The 27,928-nt window shown below is 45.9% G+C and overlaps 2 protein-coding genes across 3 annotated transcripts in view; one reads left to right on the top strand and one right to left on the bottom strand.

Moving 5' to 3' along the window:
- Positions 1-1,313: 1,313 nt before the first annotated feature.
- Positions 1,314-11,229, top strand: arhgap35b (Rho GTPase activating protein 35b). Its single transcript, XM_086130537.1, has 7 exons — positions 1,314-1,947; positions 3,979-7,887; positions 7,998-8,139; positions 8,512-8,589; positions 8,686-8,817; positions 9,035-9,140; positions 9,247-11,229. Exons 2-7 carry the CDS (start codon positions 4,168-4,170, stop codon positions 9,665-9,667), a joined length of 4,599 nt encoding a protein of 1,532 aa, XP_085986663.1. The 5' UTR covers positions 1,314-1,947; positions 3,979-4,167; the 3' UTR covers positions 9,668-11,229.
- A 520-nt stretch (positions 11,230-11,749) lies between these two features.
- Positions 11,750-27,928, bottom strand: part of LOC147193704 (cell adhesion molecule DSCAML1-like) — a 44,601-nt gene continuing 28,422 nt past the window's right edge. The window contains exons 11-33 of one of the 2 annotated variants that reach the window (XM_086130535.1): positions 27,684-27,860; positions 26,953-27,152; positions 26,496-26,592; positions 26,269-26,397; positions 26,011-26,178; positions 25,854-25,924; positions 25,090-25,330; positions 24,081-24,266; positions 23,191-23,346; positions 21,466-21,605; positions 19,585-19,738; positions 19,003-19,120; positions 18,384-18,547; positions 18,207-18,305; positions 17,764-17,952; positions 17,401-17,688; positions 16,913-17,068; positions 16,787-16,817; positions 16,575-16,693; positions 16,208-16,360; positions 15,211-15,411; positions 14,815-15,126; positions 11,750-14,275 (exon numbers count right to left, since the gene is read on the bottom strand). In XM_086130535.1, coding sequence (XP_085986661.1) covers positions 13,839-14,275; positions 14,815-15,126; positions 15,211-15,411; positions 16,208-16,360; positions 16,575-16,693; positions 16,787-16,817; positions 16,913-17,068; positions 17,401-17,688; positions 17,764-17,952; positions 18,207-18,305; positions 18,384-18,547; positions 19,003-19,120; positions 19,585-19,738; positions 21,466-21,605; positions 23,191-23,346; positions 24,081-24,266; positions 25,090-25,330; positions 25,854-25,924; positions 26,011-26,178; positions 26,269-26,397; positions 26,496-26,592; positions 26,953-27,152; positions 27,684-27,860 — 3,986 coding nt within the window. In that variant the 3' untranslated portion in view covers positions 11,750-13,838. The remainder of the gene's footprint in view (positions 14,276-14,814; positions 15,127-15,210; positions 15,412-16,207; positions 16,361-16,574; positions 16,694-16,786; positions 16,818-16,912; positions 17,069-17,400; positions 17,689-17,763; positions 17,953-18,206; positions 18,306-18,383; positions 18,548-19,002; positions 19,121-19,584; positions 19,739-21,465; positions 21,606-23,190; positions 23,347-24,080; positions 24,267-25,089; positions 25,331-25,853; positions 25,925-26,010; positions 26,179-26,268; positions 26,398-26,495; positions 26,593-26,952; positions 27,153-27,683; positions 27,861-27,928) is intronic. The other variant, XM_086130536.1, reaches the window with a different exon arrangement.

Genomic DNA, 27,928 nt, shown 5'->3' with positions numbered 1-27,928 from the left:
TACTAGACAATCATATCTGAGATATAATTCATAGAACACAGGAGGACTCCGTTTGAAGTTGTAACTGTGCAAAGTGGAGTCAACAAGAATAAAAAGTTAGGCCTTGATGATCACTGAGACACATTTATCTTAAGATCTACTCCTCTGGTATTTAATTAAGTCAAGGCCAATGGCGTTGCGTTATGGATGTATTATCAATCACTTAAACTGCCAATGACCACACAGCACATTGTTAAATCCTTCTGTAAGGGCAAAAAAATAAAAAAATAAAATAAAAATAAAAATTTAAATCGAGAGGATTAAAACGTTGATGCTGCCCTCTCGTGGACCTTTATAGAGTGCACTGTATATACTGTACATAATACTATAACTACATACAGTGCAGTACAATAATTGAACGTAATAATGTAATGGTGGTGGAAAATTTAGGTTGGTAATTCTAAGTTTTCTTGCTTTTTGTTTTAATTCACTTTCAACTGCAATTCAACTTTTGGGGCCATACACCAAGATTTTATTAGTTTAAAGGCCAGTTACAATTCTGCAAATACTGCAACTACACTAATATACTGTATATGCTCTGCATACTAGATGAAAAAAAATACTAGATATTTAACTATATATAACTATGTATTTAAAAACTGTGACAATGGCAGGGGTGATATTAACTATTTCCACTTGTGTGAATGACAAAAATAAATGTACAAGAGGCTGAGCGTGTAGCTACCAAGGATTACAGACTACATCAGAAATGAGAAGTAATTGCATTCATATTTTGTTGATTTACTTTTCATATGCATGCATTTTATATTTGCATCTATAAAGAAGTAAATGATACGAAGAAAATTTTAAGAAACGCCTGCATGTGTCATAAACGTATAATTGCTCATGACTTGAACATCTTTCAACTTCCTTTGAAACAATCGTTGCAATTTTTTTTACTCTAGTAAAATCTATAGCGCATGTCGAAAATATGTTTACTGTGGTCAGAAAACATGAGTACGACACACGTGCAAAGCAATTCCGCTCACAAAATCCAGCATAACTTTGAAAGCGAGTTACCGACTTCCCAATTGGAAAACGTTTATTTCTTGATATGCTCTCACACGACAAATGAAATGATTACATGGAAAGAAATTTAGTGACTGAAATCACATCCGTGGGGAACGATTTTGGCTGGTATATTTTAAAGTGATATTGAAACTGAGAATTGGCGTTGGTACTATATGCGTAACCAATGAAAAAAGTATATGTACAGAATACCTTATTTGCCTTTAAATAGTGTGAGTGAAAGGATGCTAGGTGTGTGGCTACCTTGTTGGAAAAAAAGGGGCTGCTTTCTCGCCTTGGAAGTGACGCAACCCGCAATACTGGAGTGAGCTCGCCAGTTGCTCGCTTGCCGTGTTGCAGTAGTGTGCGGGCGCCGCTGGGTGAGTCCCTCTCTCGGCCGCCGCTGCATCCATTGCTCCGCTCTTCCGAAGAAAAGGGAAGGACTGGGTCCGGGGAGGAGGAGGGCCCCCGTTGCCGCCGCCATTATCGGAAAGCTGCCTCAAATCGCACTTTCACCCACGCGATCTGCTCCCAAAAGCGGGACGTGAACACTTCCGATCGCTCAGTGGATGTTTCGTCGGAGACGAAACGGCTGCTCGATTGCAACCGACTGGTCCGTTTTGTGTAAGGCGTGTGCGACCGGCCCAGCATTAAATGTGCACAACAATGGACACAGTAATGAGTGAAAACCAAGCAACGTGGTGAAGCCAGCAAAGGAACGGCTTAGTACGATTCATTTTTTTCGGACACCGGGATTTTTTTTTCCTGAAGGAAAAAACGTATGCTCAAACATCGGATTGTTCTCATTTTGCGCGTGTGGATATTTATTGCCTTTCCAGTGTTTTTCAATTGCAACAACGGAGGGAGCAAGTGATGCCGAAGAGGAGAAGGCAAGCACGGGTAACTAAGCGCTATTTAATGCACACAATGAATGGCACGTGCACAAAGTGTAGGTCGAATATGTTGTATGATGTTTTGTGTGCCTTTATGCGGTTGCACATCAGGCTGGGCTGCGGCACGCTGGCCTGACAGATGCAGCAAGAAAAAAAAAGGGGAGACATGCGATGGTATGCACGCCCTCTGCTTATTTATGGCTTTAGTGCACCGGCGAGTGTTCGTGGGTTGCACACCAGACAGCTGGCCAAATAAAGCACCTTTTAGACGGCGTCTGTGTGTTCTAGTGGAGACACACGAGCCCAGATTTCGTGAATGCTTCTGCAATCTCATTATGTAGACAGCAGAAGAAAGCAGGCCTGGGGTGGGCAGCCCCTCTGTGACTGGCTACCCATGTCAATCCTTTGCAAAAAAGGATCGACGGCAATATGTAACGTTACCGAATGATATATTATGCCTCGAAGTCGATCATATCTGGATGAGCCAAACCGGGTTCCGTTGGGAATGTGGACTGCTCATAATTGCTCATGAGGCTGCTAAATGTATCCGCTTATTTACTTCTCTGTTCGTATTTATGTCCGCCCGGTTCTGATTTACTGCAATGGCTCCTGTAGCTTCATATTGTTTATCACTGTCAGAGATACAGTATGTGTACAGGAGCAATCGATGCGCCCTCAAGTTACAATCAACAATAATATGCCCCATAGCCCCAATTATAGTACCAGCTCTACACTTTGGCTCTCGAATGGAAGTCAAAAGTAATTTTGCCATGTAATGCAGCAGAACATTTGGCAAACACGTTACATCTAATCAAAGATTAACCATTAATTAAGTCACGTGTGGCCAAAAATGTAGCTGTTGATTAATTTGTACGGTACATACAAGCAGCGATAAGCCCAGAATTATTCATGTCCTGGCTACGTTTTCAGTTACTGTTTTTGGGGTAGACCAGCAAAATAACAAGATTAGCGTCTTATTGACAGTTTGTGTACCATCAAAATGCAAGAAGAATCTCTAGTTCTCTACATCTTGTAGCATTTGCTGGTATATCATCAGTAAGAGCCAGAACCTATTCATTCATTGATTGCATCAATTAGTTTACTATACAGTCTCCAGTTAAAATTAATAGAATATCCATCCATGCATTTTCAAATCCGCCTAATGCCACAAGGGTCTCGCGGGTGTGCTGGAGCCTATCCCAGCTGTCTTTGGGCAGTAGGCGGGGGTACACCCTGAACTGGTTGCCGGCCAATCGCAGGGCACACAGAGATGAACAACCATTCACACTCACAATCACACCTCAGGGCAGTTTAGAGTGTTCTATTAACCTACCATGCATGTTTTTGGAATGCGGGAGGAAACCGCAGTACCCGGAGAAAACCCACGCAGGTGCCAGGGAGAACACGCAAACTCCACACAGGAAGGCCGGAGCCGGAATCGAACCCTGCACCTCTGCACTTCGAGGCCGACTTGCTAACAAGTGGACCACCCTGCCGCCCTGAATAAAATATGTGAATTATTATTTCACAGGGTATTTTCGAACTGAAATGACACAATAACGAAACATTAATAAGATTGTTTAATTTTGAGCAAAAGCAACCATTGATAATGATTTTGGTCACTTCAAAGATAAGCTAGCGTTCTCATCAACAATGAATGTTGAACGTTGGATAAGCATTTCGTGAGAGAGCATATGAATAATTTTGGACAGGGACTAATATTTATCTGTCATTTTATAGTTTACAGCATTATCAAATAGTGTTATTTTGAGAGTACTACTCCCTTGCATTTACCAATCTTGTCAGACCATAGCTGATGTTTTGCTAACTTTGACATCTGTAAGAGGGTATTGAGGATCTATAAGTTTGGTAAAATTGGAACAAAGAAACGTTCTAAATTGCTATTAGACGGCATTGTTGTGTGATCTGAGTTCCAGACAATCTGACAAACACAGTTTCTCCCATTACGGATATAATCTTTGCCCCATCATTTAAAATCTTTACCGTATTGAAATTCTCACCTCCTTTTGTCTTCCAGGACCTGGCTTTCAAAGGGGATGAATGAAGGCACATCTTCACATATCACCGCACTGCTTCTTGAATTCAAAATAGATGCCCTGCAGAAGGAACTGAAATTTGAGCCCATCGCCAACTTTATGGACAAACCTTCAAGCGAACTTTTTTTTTACACAGTGCCTGTTTATGGCAGGATGATCGTCGGTAGCTTATGATGGCAAAAAAGCAAGATGTCCGGTCCCCCATTTACAACCTCATCGTGGTGGGTTTGTCGGGTACGGAGAAAGAAAAAGGACAATGTGGGGTTGGAAAGTCCTGCCTTTGTAATAGGTATGTCAGGCCCAGCGCAGATGACTTCTACTTGGACCACACATCCGTGTTGAGCACCAGTGACTTTGGGGGTCGAGTGGTTAACAATGATCACTTTCTATTTTGGGGGGAGGTCTCGCGGCTTCTGGAGGAAGGGCCCGAATGCAGAATGCATATCGTGGAGCAAACGGAATTCATTGATGACCAGACGTTTCAGCCACATCGTAGCACCGCCATGCAGCCGTATATTAAACGAGCGGCTGCCACCAAGCTGGCGTCCGCAGAGAAGCTCATGTACTTCTGCACGGATCAGTTGGGCTTAGAGCAAGACTTTGAGCAAAAACAAATGCCCGAGGGTAAGCTGCAGGTTGATGGTTTCCTTCTCTGTGTTGATGTCAGCCGGGGCATGAACCGCAACTTTGATGACCAGCTGAAATTTGTCACAAACCTTTACGGTCACCTCAGCAAGACCAAGAAACCTATCGTGTTAGTCCTAACTAAGTGCGACGAAGGAGTTGAACGCTATATCAAAGATGCTCATACCTTTGCGATCACGAAAAAGAGCCTACCCGTTGTCGAGACATCGGCGCGTTCAAATATAAACGTGGACCTTGCCTTCCTCACTTTGGCTCAGCTTATCGATAAAAGCAGAGGCAAGCCCAAGATCATTCCCTATTTCGAAGCACTGAAGCTCCAGAGTCAGCAAATAGCTTCCGCCAAGGATCGCTACGAATGGCTAATCAACCGGATCGTGAAGAATCATAATGAAACCTGGCTGAACACCAGTCGACGCATGAACACCTCCCCAGAATACAAAGAATATGTTTTCTTGGAGGGAACAGCGAAATGCAAGAAGCTATTCCAACAGCATGTTTACCGTCTGAAGCAGGAACATATTGAGCGGCGCCGTAAAATCTACCTGAGCACACTTCCTCTCGCACTTAGTTCTTTGGTGCCTGACCTGGATGAAATAGATCAGCTCAGTTGGTCTGGTGTACAGAAGGTTCTTGAGTCCAAGCAGCACTTTGCCCACTGGTTCGTTGTTCTGGAGGACTCTCCTTGGGAGGATACATCTCACATCGACAACATGGAAGATGAGCGGATCCCGTCTGACCTTCTGGAGACGGACGAAGCGGAGGAATTGTTTAACGCCCACCTGGAGCATTTACGGAACGAGTGCAGACGTGCGGAGATGAGGCTCGAGTTTAAACACAAGCTAGCTTCTTCTCCCTTTGTCACACCTGGAAGACCCTGGGAGGAGGCTCGCAGCTTCATCATGAACGAAGAGTTCTACCAGTGGCTTGAGGAACCGGAGTACTTGGACCTTTACAACCGTCACCAAAAGGAGATCATTGACCGGGCTAAAGAAGACTTCCAGGAGCTGTTACTGGAGTATTCTGAGCTGTTTTATGAACTTGAAGTGGATGCCAAGCCAAGTAAGGAGAAGATGGGGGCAATTCAGGAAGTGTTGGTGGAAGAGCAGAGGTTCAAGGCGCTACAGAAGCTTCCAGCCGAAAGAGACGCTCTGGTATTGAAGCATATCCACTTTGTGTATCATCCGACGAAGGAGACCTGCCCTAGCAGTCCCCACTGCGGAGACTCCAAGATCGAACAACTCCTGGCTTCCCGTTTCCCGACTTGTTATCCCTTTTTTGATGTGAAGGCTCATTTCGGTGATACAAAGGCCGACAGAATCAATCTCGTCATCCTGGGAAAGGACGGACTCGCCAGAGAATTTGCCAATGAGATTAGGGCTCTGTGCACCAATGATGACTGGTATGTGTTGGACGGGAAGATGTACGAGCTGACGCTGCGGCCCATCGAGGGAAATGTGCGTCTTCCCGTCAATTCTTTCCACACTCCGACGTTCACCCCTCACGGGTGCCTCTGTCTGTATAATTCAAAAGAATCCCTGTCGTACGTGATCGAAAGTCTCGAGCGTCTTCGGGAATCAACGCTAGGTCGAAGGGACAGCCAGCTAGCGCAGCTGCCGACGTCGCTGCTCTTAGTCACCAAAAGAGGCGTCGGCTCATATGTGGATGTCGGTGGAGAAACTGCCTTAAACCTGATAACGCAAGGACAGCAAGTTGCGAGGAGACTTCAGTGTAGCTTCTTAGATCCTGCCTCTCCCGGTGTCGGCTATGGCCATAATGTCAGCGAGTCACAAATCAATCAGGTGCTCAGGGGCCTTCTGGATATTCGGAGGAGCACGTCCTTCAGTAGCAGTTCGCCTCCGCTCCTCCCCGACCCCCCGGGTGTGAGAGAGTCTCCTCATCAGCCAGCCCCGGAGGCAGATCTTCGCATCGTCATGTGCTTAATGTGTGGCGACTCCTACGACATTGAACAGCTGCTGTCCCCTTTCCTGATGCATCAGCACTGCAGGCCCATGTCGAACAGCGGCACTTCTGTCTTGCTCGAGCAGACCGTTGCGGGACATAAGCTCGCTATAGAGCTATCGGTCCTCTCATATCACGCCTCTTTCACATTACGGAAGAGCAGGCTGGTGCACGGATACTTTGCCGTGTACTCCGTTTCCCGAAAATCATCCCTGGAGACGCTGTGTGCGTTCTTGTGCGAGGTTCAAGACATCATCCCGGTGCAGCTGTTGGCAGTCGGGGATAGCCAGGCTGAGTTGACGGAGAGCGACTACGCCCGGGAGCAGCAGATCCAAGGAGAGGAACTCGCCCATGAGATCGAAGGCCGTTTCAATAGTGTGGTTTGCGGTTCCGGGGGCGTCGTGGGAGGCCTGCACAGGATCGAGATGTTCCATCCCTTTCTCATGGAGGTGGTGGAGAAGCGCAACATTGTGGAAGCCACACACATGTACGACAATGTCGCCGAAGCGTGCACAAATGAAAACGTGTACTCCCCGCGCTGCAGTTCTCCCAGCCCCGTCACCCTGTTCCTGGATTCAGAGGACGATGTCGAACCTTCACCACCGTACTACGACGGCACGCTGACGTCTCACCACGGGGGCTTCAACTTGCACGACTTGGACTCCAATGACATCTCTCTTATCTCTGACATTCGAGACCTCGAGAGCAAACTCAACAACAAGGTGCCCCCGCATGTAAGAGTTAAACCCGGCGTCACGTTCGATTTTCGAAAGGTCAGCCGAAACCCATACATGGACACAGTCGGTCACCGGCGCTCGCTGCCGTCTGCCGTGACTTGGGTACCTGGGGGTGACGTGGGCTACGACCCCTCAGACTACGCAGAACCCATAGATGCTGTTTGCAAGCCCCGCCCCAACATCGACGAGATCATCTACTCGGTGCCACATGACAGCACGCAAGGAAAGATCATCACCATCCGCAACTCCAATAGGATGCACTCCAATGGCAATGGATCCGACAGCGAAGCAGACAGCAGCTCTCTGGAACGGAGGAGGAAATTCTCTGCGGCGGGCGTGAAGCCCCGTCTGTACCGCGACCGCTCCAAGCGGCTCGGTAAGTTCAGCAGCTTCCGCAGCAGCTTCATAGGCAGCGACGACGAGATGGGAGCGCTGCCAAAGTCCAAGGAAGATGACTTCGGGACACTGAAAGGTGAAAGTCTGGTCAATGAGGAGAACGAGGACCCCAAGAAGAGGAATATTCTGAAGAGTCTTCGACGAACAGCCAAGGTGTGTATTTACCTCTTTCTCCTACTTTTAATTCTGATGATTTATCAAATGAGCGGTTTCATGTTGTCAGTATTCTTTGATGTGGAACTTCATCTTTCTGTTCCTCTCAGAAATCAAGACCAAAGCCCCGTCCGGCAATCCCCAAGCCCATTGAAAGCAACTATTTTGGGGTGCCTTTAGTCAATGTGGTATCCCCGGATAGACCTATTCCACTCTTCATTGAGAAGTGCGTTCGCTTCATTGAGACCACAGGTGGGTGAACCTTTTTTTGTTTTTTAACTTGCTTAACTCATTCACTCCCAAAGACGTTTTTAAACGTCTTTTCAAACTTGGCCTAGAATTGGCTGTTACTGAATGAGTTTTAACATACACTCACTCGATGATGTAAACACTCCGAGTAGGTGCAATGCTAGAACGGTTACGATTGACATAAGCAAAGAGATATTTTAGCACTATGTTGGTGTGTGCATGCCCTATATTGGACCTAGTTGGTAAATATGTGTAGGAAATGTATGAAAAGTTTTTTTTCTGGTTATTATACAGTATTTTTATTTTTTTTAATAGAATGATTATCATTAATAAATGTTTGATTTTTGTTTGTGCACCTTCCCTTTCTTTGCTCAGGTCTAAACACAGAAGGTTTGTACCGCGTAAGCGGGAACAAGTCTGAAATGGAAAGCATGCAAAGGCAGTTTGAACAGGGTGAGTTAACCCCAAGCAAGGCGATGGTTCACTTCACTGACCCATTACCTCTTATTGTTCATTCTCATCTCCGTAACACCTGCTCCTGTTGTGCAGACCACGGATTAGACCTGGTGGAGAAAGATTTCTCCATAAACACTGTGGCTGGAGCCCTAAAGAGCTTCTTCTCCGAGCTGCCTGAGCCCCTGGTGCCTTGTGCTCTGCAGGTGGACCTACTGGATGCTTTCAGTAAGCAAACACCGCTGGGCAGGGAGGGGTCTTGACTCCGACATAAAAGCATGATTCCTGTAGGAGTTCAGAGGGCGGGGTAGCTTTTAACATTTATCCCCCCGTGCGTTGACGCCGATGATTTCAACGCCAGCGGCAAAGAGGCTTCTTGAAAATCAATCAATGCTGTAAATGGCATGACGCAATTCTAAATCCTTCATGTCGGATGTGAATGCAGAAATCACTGACAGAGAGCAGCGGCTGTACACCATGAAGGATATCCTTAGAAGGTTCCCCAGGGAGAATTACGATGCCTTCAAATACGTCGTGAGCCACTTACACAAGTAAGTTCCGCCTGAGAAATGTATTCGTTTAGTAGAATGAATAAAAAATATATATCGACCTAGTCATCAGTGTGAAAATAGCCTGAGTCCAACCTCTGTTTGTCAGGGTGAGCCAGTTGAGCAGGCTGAACCTCATGACCAGCGAGAACTTGTCCATCTGCTTCTGGCCCACACTCATGCGACCGGACTTCACCACAATGGACGCCCTGACGGCCACGCGCACCTACCAGACAATCATCGAGATCTTCATCCACCAGTGTGCATTCTTCTTCTACAACCAGCCGCTCATCGACTCCCCCACAGGGCTCGGGGGGCTCCCGGCCTCGCCCACCACCACCCTCGGCGGGAGCTCGGCCTATTCCTGCTACCGCTCCTCACCTCCGCACACCGGTGCGCATTTCAGCCCGCTGCAGCAGCAGTCGCCTCCCACCACCCCCCAGTCCCCTCTGCAGTCCCTGCTGCCACCCTTGCACCAGCATGCCCACCCTCACCCCCACCACCCCCCTGCTGAACAGGAGACACTGTGAGACGCCGAAGCCTCGTGTGCCCGGGATGCGCCCTGGATTCTCACCGCCAACATACAAACATAAGAACTTCATGGTAAATGATAGCGAGGGGGGGGGGGGGGGGGTTAGTGAGGGGGAGTGTGCCCCCCCCCCCCCAACCTCACGCTGGTGTTTTTGAGGGTTGCCTGGAATCGGACATCATAAAAGCTGGAAGACATTCGCGGCCACCATGTTTTTATCTGTTTTTCTTCCTCATGAAAGTACTGCCACTGGATTTGTTGAACCTCTCGGTCCTTTAGGGTGGAAATTGACGCCCTCTTGTGGAAGCATTGGGGGTGTTCATTTCATTGGTATTGGGGGTGGGGGGTAAGGGGTGGGGCTTACACATCCAGGGATGCACTTTAATGTTAATTTTTTTTTTTGGGACAAATTGTGTGTTTTTAATTTTGACAGCTCAGCCATACCCATTGCCTCTGCAGAAAGGAGCTCTGGCAAATCAAACTTTGTTTACATGAAATGTTTTTTGATTTGTTTTTCTTTTATATCCGCATACATACCTGAAGCACTTTTCGATAGTGTAGCGTTACATTTGAATTGTCCATTTTGCTTGTTAAGTGGTTGAGTCTGGCATTCTAGTGCAAACGAGATCCCCTAATGTAAAAACTTTCATTGGTTCCATGATCCCGGAGCGACTCCTGTTCCTCACTCATCCGGCCTCGCGGAATATAGTTTTAGATTTGTCCTCTTTCTAGCTGTTGGTTGAGTTGAAGGGATTTTTCAGGAAGTGGGATTTGATTAATGTGGGTCAAGTTAAGAAAAGCAGCCATATTTGATCAGTACACAAGATGCTTTTGTCTAATATTCCCTCCAGTTTCCACATTTACCGCAAATCCCGCTTGGACAATATCGTAAAAAGAATCTGTGAATGGCGACGCCACACGTGAAGTACTTTAGCATATCATCCAGTGTTGGTAAAGATCTGAATGTTGTTGTTTTTTTTTTTGGGTTAACCCTTAAAATTTACCAGACAAAGCTCTGTGCTTCCTATGGGAAAAAGTGTGTTAATCACTGGGTTGACCGTTTTTTTTGTTGTTTTTTTTCTGAGCATCTTTGACTGGCACTTAGTAAGTACCACAATGGATTCATTTTAAACATTGTTCCTCCTCGGGGTCCATCATGAAACACAATCGTGGCTGCTCGTTGCCATTCAGTGGACAAAGAGTGACTGTCAACGTTTGTAGGCTGAGGGGAGGACACCAGTGAAGTGGTAGGAAACATTTCTAGTGTGTGTTTCGGTGATTGAAAGTCCGTTTGTACAATTTTATTATTTTTTTTGTGAAGGGTTCAAGGCCACTTAATGCATGATTTAAAACACACATCATGGGAAAGGGATGAAAGACTCTCCCTGTTTGAAAATATACATCAAGTCCAAGGACAGAACAAATGCTTCAAGCAAAATGGCTTATAGTACCGCGCACCAAGAGCAATCCATGAAATTTGTCTGACTGAGCAAATAGTGTTTGAAGATGAAGGCCTTATGTGAACTGTATGATAGTTAATAAATTAAATCTTGTAAAATTGTCCTTATCTTTCTTGTTCGTATGTATTTTCGCCACTATGGGGCCTCAATCTCCACCCATTCATCCATTTTCTAATCGGTTTATCCTCACAAGGGTCGCTTGGGGGCGGGTGGGGCTGGAGCCTATCCCAGCTTTCTTCGGGGAGTATGCGGCGGACACCCTGAACCAGTTGCCAATCAATTGAAGGGTATATACATTGTCGTACAACCATCCACGCTCTCAATCACACCTCGGGACAATTTAGAGTGTTCAATGGAAATTCTACTTCAGTACAGTAAGTAAGTATATGTACTTAGTTACTTCCCCACCACATCTTGTTGGTTCATAGTGTCGGTTTCTACTGTGTGGATTGATGCAAGTGGAACTTCTCACCTGGAAATCTTTTTTTTTTTGGGATGACAATTTTTGCAAGCCGGCCGTCCCCTCCCAGAAAAATAACTGAAAGAGCGGAAATGCAAAATAAGTGAAATGCTTTTTTTTTTTTTTTAAACAGAGATAATGTGTAAACCATCCAGAAACCATGACGTATGAAAGATAGCTTTATTGCACAAGGTGTTAGAATGATCTTTTTAGTTTTTGCTTTCTTTTCATAGAAAATGTACTTTTGAACACAAGCAATTGCCGTAACAAGCAACTCAAACAAATGTTTGGGATACCCTCAACATGTTTTTTTTTTGTTTTGTTTGTTTTTTTTGGACATTTTTGATTTTCATACATATTTTCTTTCAAACGTTTCCCTTTTAGCTAGCATGCAATGACTTTTTAGAGGATCAACGAAATACAAAATGCTTTAAAAAAAATGGAACAAATGACATCAACATCAAAGACCTTTCAAAAAAAAGAAAACTGACAAATTAGTATCAAAACAAAGGAGAAAGGAAAGTGTTTTGCCCATTCAGAAGTAATATACTGTATTTTTGACTTTTTTTTTTCAATTCTTGAAACTGGGGGGATTCAACCATGACGTGTCCCCTTTAACCATTCTGACGAAAATAGCTCTTCATACAAAACTGTGTTTTATGTACAAGACTATCTATAAACAACACAGACAAAAGTATCAGATGTTGCATCTAATATGGTTGTGGGGTCAGAATATTTTCACTTTTCTTTCATCTGCAAGGAGGAGGGGCAAGTGAGAGGAGCCCGAACGCATCATTTTGACATTCATCCTCCACTCTGTTATTTATGTACATAATAGCAGTTTGTGTGACATAAAGAGCTACGAGTCCCTGATTTGCTTTGGCTGACAGGCCACGTACTTGACTTTAGTCTAGAATCTACATCTTCATTAAAGCCCAACTAACTCCGATGAAAATGGAACGACCAACAGATAAACCCACCCCGAAACAAACGTACAAGATAAATATAAAGCACAAAATCTATCACGGAGATGCTTCAGAGAGGCATTCCAGTAGCTTCTTGTGTGAATGTACATATTTGAGGGACATTTTACAGTACTTCAGACAGGACATCAAGGAAGATATTCATCGGGTGACGATTTGCTAACTTGCACTCAAAACCCAGGCATTAAAAATCTCGAAACGCTCACATCGCTACTGGGATTCCTTCAACTGGGTTGACTGGGCGCTTGGTTGTCATGACGATAACAGCAGCATCTGCTGGTTAAAGACACCGGACTGAAGTTTGGGAGTGATTTTATTCATGAAATGCACATAAAATGCAAAGACCGACTCCAACTAGAATGCGAATCATCCAGTCACCCGATACAATAATAATAATAATGATGATAATAATAATATTAAATAATGAGTCCATCTTGCCTTTTCCCATTTCCACATAGTGACACTTATATTTCATATTTATTCAGAACATCCATACTTAACTTTAATTCTTTCTTTTGTCAAACCTTTATTAAATGTTTTTTTTTTCCACGATTGAGCGATTGTCTCATTCTTCTTAAATTTGACCGTCTGGTATTGTAAATAACTGACTTCTGTAAATATGACTACACTGCCGTAGCGCATAGCATTTCTTTTATTTAGATTTAGACGTCAATATACCTATATAGAAATATATATTTTAAATCTTTTTAAATAGCAAATATTCTCTATTTGCAATATGGGGTAATTGCAGATGGTTCATTTGAGTTGTCCTGACTTGTCAATATAGTCACGGCATGACACCTGTCGAGATAAGTGAGACTTCTCGAAGTGAATCTGAACATCATCTTTTCGAGGACGATTGCCAATAGTTATGAGAGAGACATACGAAGGGGAAGAAGAAGAAGGAACTGAAAGTCCTCCAAATGGTCAGAACTACTCAAACTATGAAAGTGTGTGTGTGTTTGTGTACGTACGTATAAGACATGTTGTCCTGGCCATCATGGACTCAGAGCTTTTTGCTCCACACAGATAATTAATATTTGGCTGCACAACTCCAGAACTCAGCATCAGACGGCCATAACTGTTAGTTGGGAGTTAGTAGTTCTTTTCGAGAGTTCCTCGTGGAGATTAAAAAGCAAAGTTAGCTGAGTCTCTGCATAGGAGGACACCTATGGAGAGGGCAGCAGGCAGCTCACCTTTAGTTGGGTACAAAATGCGGTGGCGTGCCCTTTGAGGCCCGGGCCGCGGGGCGGGATGGCACCGAAAGGACTAGACCAGCGTGTAGGACTTGGAGTAAGCCCCCGCGCTCTGTTTCTGCAGCCGGCCCAACGCGGAGGAGCTGCTCTCCAGCAGCGAGTCTCTGGAGCCGCCCATCTTGTTGCCGCTGTTGGTGGGGTTACTGCTCGTGCTGGACGTGGAGGCGGTGGCCGCCACGTTGGAGCTGGGCATGGTGAGAGTCCTCTGGGGCAAGGTGGCCGTGCCCGAGCCGGCACCCAAACTGCCCAGTCCGGAGTGACCCAGCGTCAGCGCCTGCTGCTTGGCAGAGTCTAGAGTCTTGTGGCGGCCCTGCGTGTGATACGCACGCTGCGTCAGGCTGCGGATGGACGCCTCCCGCGGGGGCACGGCCGGGCAAGGATCGTGCAGTTCCCCTTGCTTGCGGAAGAAGGGATCCGTCTTCATGTAAAGGGGGAGGTTGCAGAATTCACCTGAGAAAAGCCAGTTACGGTGAGAAGCTTAGTCAGGGTTTTTTTTATTCCTCTTTCTGTCTGGATTCTTTCATTCCCAGTACATTTTATTAAATGCGAAACTTTTTTACAATTACAAAAAATATGTATTCTGGTGTTCCCCCTGCTCTTACGAAGGACGACAAAAGCCCACAAAAATGTTGCCTAGAGATGCCACAAAATAATGGCATTGTATGATTTACAATCCGACAACGAACCTGTTATTGTATTATCTGGTTTCTACTTCATTTAGTTCTCTCAAGTATGAAAATATAGTCTTTTTGAAGGGACAGTTCGCTCCTGCCAATCGCAAAAATCAACAAGTAATTGATGGCCACACCTATTAAATTTGTTAACTGTTGCCTATGGACGCAACAAAACGACATGAACCTCCTCTACTGACTTCAACATAGTTCCTTTGCGCCAAGATGGCGCCACAGCTATGCTTTTATAAGAGGCAAGGCCAAAATAAGTGACCAGAAATTAATTTTACAATAGAAAAACAAAAAGGGTTTCCTTACTTTTGTTTGCGCGATGAGGAATGGGCACAGCCACATTTTTACCGCGGTCGTAGTCCTGCGGTTTGGGCGGCGAGGCGGTGAAGCGGCAAATGCCCGGCTCGGACGGCGTGCTCAAGGAGGTCATGCTGTCCGCGGGGTCGTTGGTGCCCGTGGTCATTTGGTCAGAGGAGCTGTCAGAGATGAAGCACTCCGTGATGGTGAATTTGGCATGCTGCAGGTGCTCCTCCAGCTTGGCGTGCTCGTACGCCCTGGCCAGCTCCTCGTAGGTAGACGAGGCGCTCTCCGTAGACACCATGCTGTTACGACCCTTATCTGTAAATGCGCAGACCAACGTTATGTTAACACGGATAATAGCGGTGTGTCGATGAGTGTTAAAAATTCCCCGATGTGTCTCGCCTGTGTCTTGGGAGAGGCTGGCGCTGTAGCTGTCACTCTCAGTGGCGGTGATGCCATGAGAGCCCATGGTCCGCCAGTCTGAGGTCAGAGTTCGCGCGGAGGCTGTGGACTGGCTTTGACTGGGTCGGCTGAGCGTCCACTGACTGGAGTATCTGTTTCTGGAGCTGTGGGCTGATTTGATACTCTTTCGGGAAACAGGGTCTGAAACATGGTCCGGGTGATTAGAGCGGTGATTGTCAAGCCATGTGCTGCATCACATGTCACCGGGTGTGCCATGCAGAATTACCCAGGGTCACTAATTGGCCCAAATTATGCCAGTGACATGTAGGTCCCTTTTTTCGTAGACAGGCGCACGTGCACTTGGCTGGTGCACACCGGCCAATTTGGTTACAGAAAGTAGACGTGACTTTAAACCAGGTCTAAATTGTGGAGCAGGTGGCGCACAATCTCTGGTTGAAGGTAGTCTCCCAGTGCCGACTTCGCAGCAGCTAGCTTTCATCATCCGCGAGTGGAAGTCTTCTTGCAGTACCTTATAAACGTAACTTGCGCATGCCAATCACCTGCCCGGACCCCAGCGAGTCCTTTATGCTTCCGCCACATTGATCACGAGCCTCTTTAATTGGCCGGGGGAAAAAGTCTGCTGTGTTCAGTCCCACAACGGCGCAGACGCCCATTTCTAACTGTGCCCGTCTACGGAAATCTCCCACAAAAAAGAAAACTCTCCCCATGTGCACACTTGGACTGCACTTTGTGCTGGGAATGAAAATAGGGCCCATAGTGACATGCGGAACAACTGAATGTTCTTTCCCTGGCTGGCAGAAAGTAGACAATTAACAGAAATTTGAGAGTAATTATTTCAGTATACTTTTTGTGACATTTCTGTTTGGTGGTGTTGCTGAGTGATTTTTGGAATGTAAAATATGTGCCTGGACACAAAGGTTCAGAACCAACGGTGTTGAAACCAGTTTGATACTTCATAACAACTGAGACCACTCACTAGTGCCAGGACGAATATCGGACATGTCAATCAGAGGTCCAGAATTCTGGATGAGGGCTTGATGGTGAAGAGACACGCCTGTGCAGAAGTTTTGCGGGTTGACTGATTGGCTGAACTCTGTGTCTGTCACTGGCACCGCAGCTTTGTCCTCTCCTATTAGAGACATATCATGACAAAATCTGATGGTTAGACATGCGGCAAGTAGGGAAAAAAAATACTCTGCATTTTTACAATTATTTTTACTTGCAACCTTTCAACCACAAGTCACCCCTTACTCAGCTGGGTTGGGATCCAACACCCCGAAGACCTTGCACGAAATACTAAGCAGTATACAAACTCAACAGATGGATATTTGTCACATGCGCACCTATTTGTTTAATGCCTTCCTTGTCCTCAATGAGGAGCTGAACGCGGGGTATGTCAATGTGGAGCCGTGGCCCCTGCGGAGGGCCCTTCACCGGAGTGTCAATACTGCGATTGTTCTTACTGCACACAAAAAAAAAGTGTGTTATACTGTTTATTTTCTTCAAGTTGAAAAAGATAATGTCCTTCATAAAATAAACAAAAGCTTTAACTCACCTGATGAGCATCTCAGCAAGGCTTTTAGCATCTATGAATAGGAAAAATAATATTGGGTAACACATCAGCATTCATAACAAATTGAATTTCAAGGCCTCGTTTACTTTTCCAGTGTTTTTGCCTTACCTCTAAGTCGTTTCAGTCTCTTCTCTTTACGCTTCTTGCGGATAATGAAGAGCAGAGCAACACCAATGGTGACCAGGATGACAGGAGAGCCGATGGAAAACAACTTTTTCACATCGTCACCCTCCCCACGGGCGGATTTAATGGGAGGGATTGTGCCTGTTGTGGGAAACGGGAATTTAGCAGTGTTTCAAATTAAATACCGTGAAGGCACTGGGAAGGAAAGGGAGAATTTATCTTGTTATTTGCAGTGGTGGTAAACAATGAAGTGTCCCCGAATTATGAAAAATTATCATGAGCAAAATGGATATCGTATATACCTGAAACAAAAAATACCTAATTCATACTTTTTCACATTAGTAGATTTCAGATTTTATTTTATTTTATTTTTTAAACACTTGTACCAGTAGTTCAGAGTGTGAGCACTTATGCCAACTCGAGCTATTTGTTTGGACACGCAATGAATCAGGAGATGCCTTTGAGATACTTACTTCCATCGTAATCGGTGGTGGCAAACTGGGAGCTCTGGTTACCGCATCCAGCACTGTTGCAGGCCTTCATTTTGAGCTCATACCAGGTTGCCTCCCGCAGCTCACTGAGGAAGAGCTGAGTGGTGGAATTGGCTTTCAGGCTCTGCCAGGCCCAGGTGCCTTTGGGCCTGAAATCCAGCATCATATCAGTGATGGGGCAACCGCCGCTGGTCCAACCTTGCAGGTTGAGGCCTGCATGGGTGGAGTTGATGTGGGTGAGCAGCGGCTGGTCCTTGTTGAACACGGGCTCTGTGGAGAGCAAGAGTGGTCAAGAGAACTGTTGAATAACATCAAAGTGTCCATTGCTATACAACCGGTCCTCACCTCTGCCGTGTGTTTTGGCTTCGATAATCTCACTGATTCGCCCGGAGCCCACGCTGTTCTTTGCTGCAAGTTTGACCTTGTACCACGTTCCACAGCGCAGATTGTCCAACCTAAAGGAACGTTCGCTGGAACTGATGAAAACGTCCCTCCATTCCTCGGTGTTGTCCACTGAATACTGAAGCACGAAGCCTACACGGTATACCAAAGCTTACAGTTAGGCACAAAGCGCAATAATGGAAAAAAAAAAAGAAAATATATCTGCAGTTATATCTATTGACCACCAGGCGGCAGAAGTCACCCGCATTTCGATTACCTCCTACTTACTTCAGAAGCTGCTTATATCATAAATACATGACGCTGTTCTACAGCGTAAATAATGTGTCCCAGATCATGTATTTTCCACATTCTGTGACAGAAGCATGATGCGGATGTAGGCGGCATACCTCTGATGGAACTTCCACCGTTGTCCCCCGGGATCCAAGCCAGGGTGATGGAAGAGGTGGAAGTGGTGGAGACAGTCAGGCGGGGCTGGTCTGGAGGAACTAGGCGGAATCACACAGGCAGTGACTTCACATGTGAGCAGAAACTATATGAAGAATAAGTCATCATGTTTTCCTTACCTTGCACGACGAGATTGACAATGATGGTGTCAAAACCAAGTGTGTTGGTGGCCGTGCATGTGTAGTAGCCCGAATCTTCTGCTTTGACGGAACGCAGCACCAGCGTGCCATTGGATAAAATCTGCCGCTGACTGTCAGCTGTCACTGGAATGGCCGAGTCGTCGCTGACAAATGACATGCACATTACAGACGTTAACAACCTCACTGTCAACGCTTAGAAATGAATTCTGTCAAGCAGTTGTTGCATCCTCCCATTCAACTGACGGCATAAGAAAGACATTTGTCTTTTATAATCGGTGGCAATTAAAAGAATCTCGAATCTGATCTGATTTGAACAAATGTGTCATGATGATAGAGTGTAAAATCCTATGGGGGGGGCAGTAGTTCACTGACAAGATTTTCTTATTTTATCTGAAATTAAACTAGATGAGCAAAGGCCAGATCTGAGATTCAAACCCCCTGAACTGTCAGGCAGACGTACTAACCACGAGGGCACTGTGCTGCCCCCATTCATTTTGACACACTTAAATCTCTGACAATGCACGCTGTTCAGTGATTTGTTTTTTTTTTATTTTTATTTTTAAGTTTGGCCCAGACAGTTTGTATCTGCTCAACAGACCTGTCTTTGGTCCATTTGATGGTTGGCGCAGGCTCCCCCACAGACTTGCAGGGCAAACGAACCTCCTTCATCCAGGGCGTGGTCACCGTCCCCCCAAAGGACAAAATTTTGGCTGGGACTGCAAAGCAAGACACAAAAGACGTCCCACAAAGTGTTTGACAGATACTTCACCCCCCATCTTTTGTTTGCTTTACGACTGGCCCAGTTTGTCTGAGGGGAAGGCCTTTATTCATTGGCTGAGCCTCCTCGGCTGACCTCGTACTTGCTCCAGTCTATCTTGAACCCATAGATCCTCCCTCTATTGATTCCCGCCTGCTACTACCTCTCTCCCCAAGGGTCATTTTACTTTGGACTAGATAGGCCCTGTTCATCACCACATAATTAACAACAACATTTCTCGCAACATAGCCGGCACTCAATCAATACCACTGCTGTCAATCAATAGCAGACCGTGTCAACAGAGCGAGGAGGAGGGCGAGTGATGAAAGTGATGTGTGATCGGGGGGATCATGTTGTTGTTTAATAGCCATCTTTAGGGCGCTCCGGCTCATAACCTTTACAAGGCCGGCCATCATGACCCACCTTTTCCGGCTGGCTCCACGATGACCTTTGAGCTCATGTTGCCTCGGCCGGCAGTCGTCACGGCAGCGGCCCAGATGTGGTATTGTTTGCCTCGGCTCAGGTGCGTGATGTGGTAGAAGAGCATTTCCGGGTTGGCCTCGTACTCACTGGGAGCCTGAGACGGAGTTTTGCGTTAGAGGATAACGGATGGCAAACTTCACTTGATTTCACTTCTCCCGGTCACACGTTCATTCATGGCGTGCTCAACGTTACAGAGTTCACATCGATAATGAAGTAAAATCTTTTTCACAAACATACTTCAGATTCTGAATATGATGTGACATATTGTGCATAACGACCTTGATCATCTTTCAAATTAGATGTCTTCATTTGATCTTAAAAGTGATTCGCAATTATGTATTGTGGTGCATTTGTTTTGGTTTGTGGTATAGAAAGTATAGAAATATACCGAGATGTTTCTGACATTTTTTATACACACCCACAAAAGTATTTATTTGAATTTTAAAAAACATTTATTGACCCTCTCTGAATTGTGTGTTGAAAAATAATACACGTATGAAGTACACCCAAGAATCACACAATCAATGTCAATCAAATAAACATTATTTATGAAAGGGCCCCATTTTTGACACAGCTTTCATTCGACTTTGCCAGTCTATATAATGTTTGGTTCTCAAAGTTTAAGGAATCTACCATGAACAAATAAAATGCCCTTTATGAAGATTGGAGGAAGTAGTGGGGGTGGCGGGGGGACCCCCACGTAATTTAATTTGAACTGTTCAAATTATTTTGACTGTTCAGGCTCTGTTGCAAAAAATATATATACTGTATTGTGATACCTCGATACACAACCAAATGTGTTCATGCGTCTTAATTTCCAGCAGATACTGTATATCCCGAGAAATTTTTTTTTCCACACTTGAGCCCGCAGGCACGTAAACGCACGTATGGCGATGCGCACAAAACGCGGCATTCTCTCAAGTCAATCTCCCGTTGTGTCTCTCTAATCTGCTCATCTCTTCGCCGCTCATCTTTCGTCTCCTTCAGCATTTGCTTTCCCCTCTTTCCCTCTCTGTCTAACTCGGTGAGAGGACGGAGGGACGCAGGGAGGGAGGACGCGTGCGCGTGTGTGTGAAGGGGGGGTGCGAACATTCCAACAGAATAGCGGCCGTGTTGTGGTGATCCAGGGAGTGATACAGGGAGATAATGAAAAGACGGACAAAAGCACTCTCATCTCGATGTGACTGATACCCTCCTCTGTTCCCCCCCCTCCCCTTCTCTGCACGTCTGTCACTCTACCCCCGCCCCCCCCCCCCCCATTTCCCCTCGGTCTCTGCCTACCTCTAATGGTGTCTTTCTTTCAGCCGCCCTCCCTTCCCCGTCTCCCAGATCGTGCTCATTTACATTGCGCTCGTGCACCAGAAATTGAGGAGCATTTTTGAATCACAACAAAAAGTGAGAGACATCAGAATGCACTGTGTGATGTGTGTGTGCGCGCGCACATGATATAACCAAAAGTGAAAATGCCACACGCGGGTGTATAAATAGCAAATGGCTGAAATGTGATGTCTGTGTGCCTCTCTGATGCGGCAGTGTGCATGTGTGAGCTTGTTCTCTGCCTCATTTGCATATCTACGTCTCATCACGTTGCCAAGACAACCTCATCTGTTCATCTGGGAGGGCAGGAAATGAGGCGATGGCGCAAACACGGTGAAAGAGTGACAAAAAGACACGCATGCAAACACACACGCATTTCTGCAGGTTCCCTTAACACAGTTTGAATCAGTGATTAGATTCGTAGCAAGCTTGCAAATTCTCATATTGTCTGAAATGAACGCCGCCCCAAAAGCATGTTCTTCTGTTGTCTTTTGAGTACCTTACCGGTTGTCCAGACCCCGGGCTGGAACAGTAAATGGTGTACTTGCGGATGACACCATTAGGCTTGTGGGGAGGCAACCAGGACACGACCACGCTACTAAGAGACGAAGGAACTGCCTTGATGCCAGCCGGTGGGCCGGGAACTAGGGAAAACATGGAGGCAGATTAGCAGGGCATGCATGTACTGCATATTCACGACACCCGTGTGTGTTTCCCTGCACCATCCTTTCCACGCTGAGTGCCGGGTGTCTATTAAAGTGATCAGGCTTGTTTGCAGCTTTTTAGTCTTATCCCTCACTAATCTGCTTGGGAAGGACTGGAAAGAAGTGCCTTTGCACGGCCAGGGGTGACATATGTTCATTGAGACATTTGGTCAGCAGTTCTGACACGGTGACACCCAGCGTTCTCCTAACTCGCAAACCCACAAACAGATTAGACACTAATGTCTGATCCTCCGTCAGCCACTTCAGCTTGACACTGGATGTAGCTTAATACGCTCAATTGCTAGTAATCAAGCCAAGGACTCAAGGAGTTTAAAATGCATGCGCACTTTACAGTAAACACGCAATGGCGCCGGGCAGCGTGTGTGAGTGAGGCTTTTGTCTCCTAAACTATAGAGTGAAGGGTTCACAGTGTCAAACCTATTCAATTCCAGACATAAATATTAGGCGTGTCTGACAGTGGGCCTCATCTCGGGGCTACAGAGAGAGGCACTGCTGTGTAATGCCAAGCCTCTGTAAATCCATCACCGATTCCTTTTTCCCCCCGAAAACGTAGGCCTCCCTGATCCCGCTATTCAGCCAGTCAGTGACTCTGTACTCAGAGAGGATGTAACAGGGCAGCTTTTACAAGCGAAAGGCAAGGGTGAAGCATTTGATAGCTGCTGATCCCCGGGGGAGTGAGGATGGGTGGCAACGGGGAGGCACATTGTCATAAATGAACCTCCATGCGAGAGTAGTCGAGTGGGTGTGGCAGGAGGTCAATCCCATCTGCTGCCCAGAATATCTGCCAAGGATGCCACGCAAGCAAAATATTCCGTCGTCCACCATGTGTGGCCCATGTCAGGATCAGGAGGAACAGCACAAAGGCACCTAACATGATTGGTGCATTATGGCCCATTGTACTGATAAGGAGAGAGACAACTGAGAGTAAAAGGCACGGGGGGTCCTCGAGACACACAATAGGCTGGATGATGTTTCTTCCTATCTTCAGCCCTTGTTTGCCACCCATGCCCCCCCCCCACTCGCCTCTATACACAGTCGTGGATCTGACAATAATCCTGCCTCCAATGGTGTAAGCACAAAATTAATTCTTTCTAATCCAAGATGAGTTAATCCTTATGCCTATGGCAAGGGGGGGCCGATGGAAAGGATGTATGGCTTGGGATGATGGTTGACTCCCGTGTGCTATTAGCTGCGAGAGAGAGAGAGACACCCCACCACCACCACCAGCGGCGGCGGCGGCGGCTCCTCCCGCCAGTCCTCGCTCAGCCCTGGGCCATGTACCCAAAGCCTCTTAATTCTCATTAGCACCGCTAATGGAGCTTCCTAGCATAAATGAGCTTTTGTCATGTGTTCGAGATACACCCAACACCCATTTCTCGCCTCCCCTACCTCTTGTAATCTCAAACACATCAGTTGTATTATTCCTTTTGCACATTTTTTAACACTGGAATGTATGGCAATAAAATCATCTTTGTAAATTTCGTGTGTGTGTGTGTATACTCACGATCTTCCCGCGTCTGGATGTGCAGCACATTGCTGCGGACCCCGTCGCCGGCTTGTGTATACGCCAGCACCTGAACACTGTAATTGGTGAACTTCTCCAGTCCTCGCAGCTCCACCTGCTCACGTGTGGTTGTGATGTTCTGCATCTCTCCCCACTCTGACAATAATTGAATGATTTCATTCATCAATGCACACTGGCTGTATTTTCTTCCTTCATAACAGTACAGTGAACCTCCACATATTTGCGGTTGGATATCCAGATTTTTTTTTGGCATCTCTCTCCTCCCTTATTCGCCAATTCTTTGTTTTTCTGCTCAGGCCTAAAGCAATAAAAGTAGAACTTTGGCGCCATCTTGGCATCCAGCAACTACGATGAAATGAGTTGAGGAGTTTCATTGAGACAAAAGTGCCTTGCTGCTATCTTGTGGCTTCGTAATGTCAAGGAACTGGGTTGAATTGAGTTGAGGATTTTAATTTTGTTTTTGTTTGTTTACATAAATGGTGCGTTGCGGCCATTTTTCTATGGGCAATCTTCTCCTGCTAATAATGTAAGTTCACTGCACACAAAGAACATCCAAAAGTGCAAAAACAACAGGAGCTAAAGGATTACAACTCAAACCGACATTTCATGATTTTCAACACCATCTACAACATGAATAGCTCCAAAATACACACTAACATTAAACGCTACGTTCTACAACAAACACATACAGCATACGACATTTACACACAAACACATTTAACGACAACAAACACATCAAAAGAGACACAGGGAGAGGAAGTGATTGATGAGGTACACACAGGTCAACACGTCAACGACATTGACAGTGAAGTGTGGGGGGGGGGGGGGGGTTGTTTGGTGAAGTTTAGAATGATTTAGATGATAATTACTCTGCATTGGCCATTGGGCTCGGCCCCCACAGCACCCACCTCCGTCGGGGAAGAGGGACCAAAACACAACCCGGTAGCCTTTCAGCACACCGTGCAGCGTCAGCCGTGGAGGCTCTGCCCATGTGATCACCGCCTCATCCGACGTGACCGAGATGGCTCGTACGTTCTGAGGGGGTTCGCTGGGCACTGGGGACATAGCAGAGGAGGGGTGGGGGGGAGTGTTAGTGCTGCACCCGGAAAAGATGGGACTTTTTAGGTTATCGCTATAAGGCGTGCGGGTTATTGCCGTCGTTAAAATGGCCCGATGGAATCTACGTAGCGAGTCTGCTTGACATTTGAGGGACTTCTCAAGACCGCGACCCACAGGCAATCGCTGCTGGAATAAATCAAATAAGCTCGAATGAGCTTTCGTGGCTTCTTGTTCTGTGCGCGCTTTTAAAGAAATGGAGGAGAAGAACGGGGACAAGAGGTGTCTGCGGGAGAGGGTGTTGATGGAGGACAGGGAGAGAGGGAGATCTGAGTAGGAAAAGAGATGCACCTTAAGGGGTTCAAATGCAAATGAGTTGGGCGGGGTGGATAAAAATCGAGAGAAAGCCACTGTTGAATCATAATTGTAATTGCAGTTGTGGTGAGAGATACATTGACACTCTATCTAGGCGATTCCAATCACATGATTCATCCCGCCGTCGACACGCTAGCCACAGAAGACAGGCGGCGTTATGGCTGAATGAGAATCAACGGAGGAAAATTAAGGAAAATATTTGACCCAGATTGACCCCAAGAAGTGTGGGACTATGACAAACACAAGGTGAAAAAGGAGAATAATAACGTTCCTCCCTTGGCTTCCACCAGCTAACGAGGGTGCTAATTAAAGAGGAGAGAATCATGGGGGGGACGTGCTACAAATCCAATTCAACCATTTTTAGCGTTCTTGTGCGTACAAATGCATGTCGGCGTATGATCTTCCTACTCCATTCTTGCATTTTGTCACCGTTTGTGTTTTCCTTACCATCTTCCAGTGTGGTTGCATTGATCTCCGTACTAGAAGGCCCCGTCCCAGCCCTGTTGAAGGCCTGGACCACCACTCCGTACTGAGCAAACTTCTTGAGGTTGTCTAGGGTGTATACTTCGCTGTCTCCGGTAGCTTTCATCTCCACGATACTATATTGGCCGTTGCTGCCGGGGCCGTTTTCTCTGTAGCCAATTTGGTAGCCACGGATAACACCGTTCTGCAGCTCTTTCTTCGGTGCCTTGAAGAGATGCGTTGATAAAATTAAAATGGACTCATCAACGTTAAATGTTTTTTTTAACTTGGTTGTATAGGGGAGGCAAAATTATAAAATAACGTTTTTATATTTTGGTGTGGGGTGTGCGTGGCATAAATTGCTGAATAAATATCAATAGCAGCTAAATAATACTTTTCATAATTAAAGCAATCCTCAAATATCATTCAACTACAGCTCTTCACAGATGTGAAGATAAACATACGGTGAGCAGCGTAGAGATGACATGAATGAGCAATCTGATTGGATTCTTGGTCAGCTCTTCGAAGCAATTCCATATTTTTGGGGCCCATTACCGATCTTGCATGACAATCCTAATACTTGGTGTGTCTGAGCTGTGAACGCAAGTGAAATCTCACAATCTGCACATTTTTTTTCAGTATAAGAGCAAGGAGAGTGGGATTTTTTTTTTTTAAACACAATGCAGAATCAGTGGCTTGTCCCATCAACTTCTCGACAGTGAAGATAACGCATATGGTCTGTAATTTACCCTCCATGTGACCCGAATGCTCTGTGATGTCATGGGCTGCAGGATCACATCCATTGGCGGCCCATCAGGCGCTATTGAAGGCAAGACATTGAATACATTATGAATGTCAAAATTCTGAGTTTTTTTTTCTTTTAAACATGAGAGAAAGACCACTTACGTGCTTCTTCTGTACTGATCGTCAGCTCTTTGCTTGGAAGGCTACGGCCTATCTTGTTGTAGGAATACATGCGGATGCTGTACACACAAGCCGGGTGCAACTCGACAATGTTGGCTTGGTTGTTGGTGGGTGAGATGTTTCTGGTTGTGTACATATGATCCCAGGAGTCTGAAAAATGGAGAAATTTAGATTTATTTATTCATTTTTTTTAACGCATCATCAAAATTAGTCATGAAGGCTTTGATTTGGTGTACCTACCTGACTTGTTCTTGTACTCAATGTCATAGCTTGTGATGATGCTGTTGCCATCAAACCTTTGGATCCAGCGTAGGTTCATGCTCCTATCCTTCACCTCCCTTACTTCCAGCTCAGGGGGATCTGGTGGTTCTGTGCATAGGTAAAAACAGAATTTGTCAGATCAGACACCTCTGTTCGATTTCGAGCCCAAACAAGAGTGCAGTCTTCTTCGCTTTGAAACACGATACCTTGCACAGTGAGTTGGATGAGTCCTCGACCTTCTCCATAGGAGTTGATGGCGTGACAAGAGAAGAAGACGGAATCTCCTCTGTCTGCGGGGTTCAGCTGTGAGCATGAAAGATTCTAATTCGCAAAAATCACAAATGACAAAAAAAACTACACGCCAGCATGAGCAACTCTGTAACATATTTGTCACTTTTTGTCTTTCATTTAGTTGAGAAAGTCAATACCACGCTGGTTCTAATCTTAGAGATAACAATATAGATTAACAGCTAGTCTTTCTACCAAAAAGGTTGCCAAAACGACTCTGTACAATTGAAACAGTTTTCTCAATACATACTCCTGAATTATTTATGTATTTCATTATTTAAAAAAATATACCGTGTATATATAATTCTTCCTCCCCGGCCGCACGCGGGCATAAAGACATCAGCCGTGTCATGCACAACACGCTCAATATTTGACCTTTAGGGTGGAGATGACTTCATCGCCCTTCTTGTTGATGGTGATTGAATAACGGGGGTTTCTCTCCGCGTCGATGACCGTGTCCCCTCTTTCCCAGCGGATGATGATGGGCTGCTCGCCTCGGGCCGTGCAGTTCAGCTCCTTGGTCTGGCCCTTCCTGGCCATGGTGGTGTTGGGGTGGCTGGTTATCATTGCGGGAACTGAGAAGAACCGTCGAGCGGCGTCAGTGTGACAAATGGCATGACACGGCATAATGAGACAAGGGTGCAGGGAAGGAGTGATGGAAACCGAGAATATATTACAAACGTATCGCCATCTCCGTAGCTTCCCCTCCGCATCCATTTCACGCTTTAAGCCCCGCTGGCGGCATCTTTCGTGCCTGACTCTTTCCACACCCTCGCTTCGATCTCTTCTCCGCTCAGACATGGATTATTGATTACAGGGGTTCTTGTGGTTTTGTTTTCATCACTAATTCATCAGTGCTTTCCCCACCCAAAACAACATTGAGCAGTACACAGACAGGCAGATGAAACATATCCTTCAAAGATTTAATCGAGCCCTCGTTAAGGACAGAGACATGGTTTTGATTAGGTTCGGTCCACAGAATACTACCCTTGGGCAGAAATGCATAGATTAAGAGTCAATTTGCCCACCAGAAATCTCAGGATTACCTCGGTGGAAAGGGAAAAAAAAAAGCTGTGTTCAAACCAAAGGAAATGATTGACACTTACTCTTGACAGTGAGGATCATGCTTTTACTGATGTCTGAGCCCACTCCATTGGAGGCCTGACACAGGTAGTATCCGCGGTCATCCTCCAGCACATGTCGGATGAGCAGCGATCCGTTTGACATGATCTGGATGCGACCAGTTAGAGGGACTGGATGGTACTGCTGGGGGTTTCCTACACCTGCACGACCAAACGCCTTTTTTAAATTTCTTCTTTATTCGAACGGCTGTCGAACTAACTGCTGGGAT

Source organism: Hippocampus guttulatus, chromosome 15, assembly GCF_054856545.1.
Source record: "Hippocampus guttulatus isolate MCC_2025c chromosome 15, RoL_Hgut_1.0, whole genome shotgun sequence".
Classification (NCBI taxonomy): Eukaryota; Metazoa; Chordata; class Actinopteri; order Syngnathiformes; family Syngnathidae; genus Hippocampus; species Hippocampus guttulatus.
The sequence above is the reverse complement of the archived record's forward strand: the minus strand, read 5'-3'. Positions and strand labels throughout refer to the sequence as shown.

Excerpts from the sequence above, each read along its gene's own strand:
- arhgap35b (XM_086130537.1), top strand. The coding sequence starts at position 4,168 with ATGATGGCAAAAAAGCAAGATGTCCGGTCCCCCATTTACAACCTCATC. Across the intron at positions 7,888-7,997 it reads GTCTTCGACGAACAGCCAAG|AAATCAAGACCAAAGCCCCG; the intron begins GTGTGTATTTAC and ends TGTTCCTCTCAG. Across the intron at positions 9,141-9,246 it reads GTCGTGAGCCACTTACACAA|GGTGAGCCAGTTGAGCAGGC; the intron begins GTAAGTTCCGCC and ends TCTGTTTGTCAG.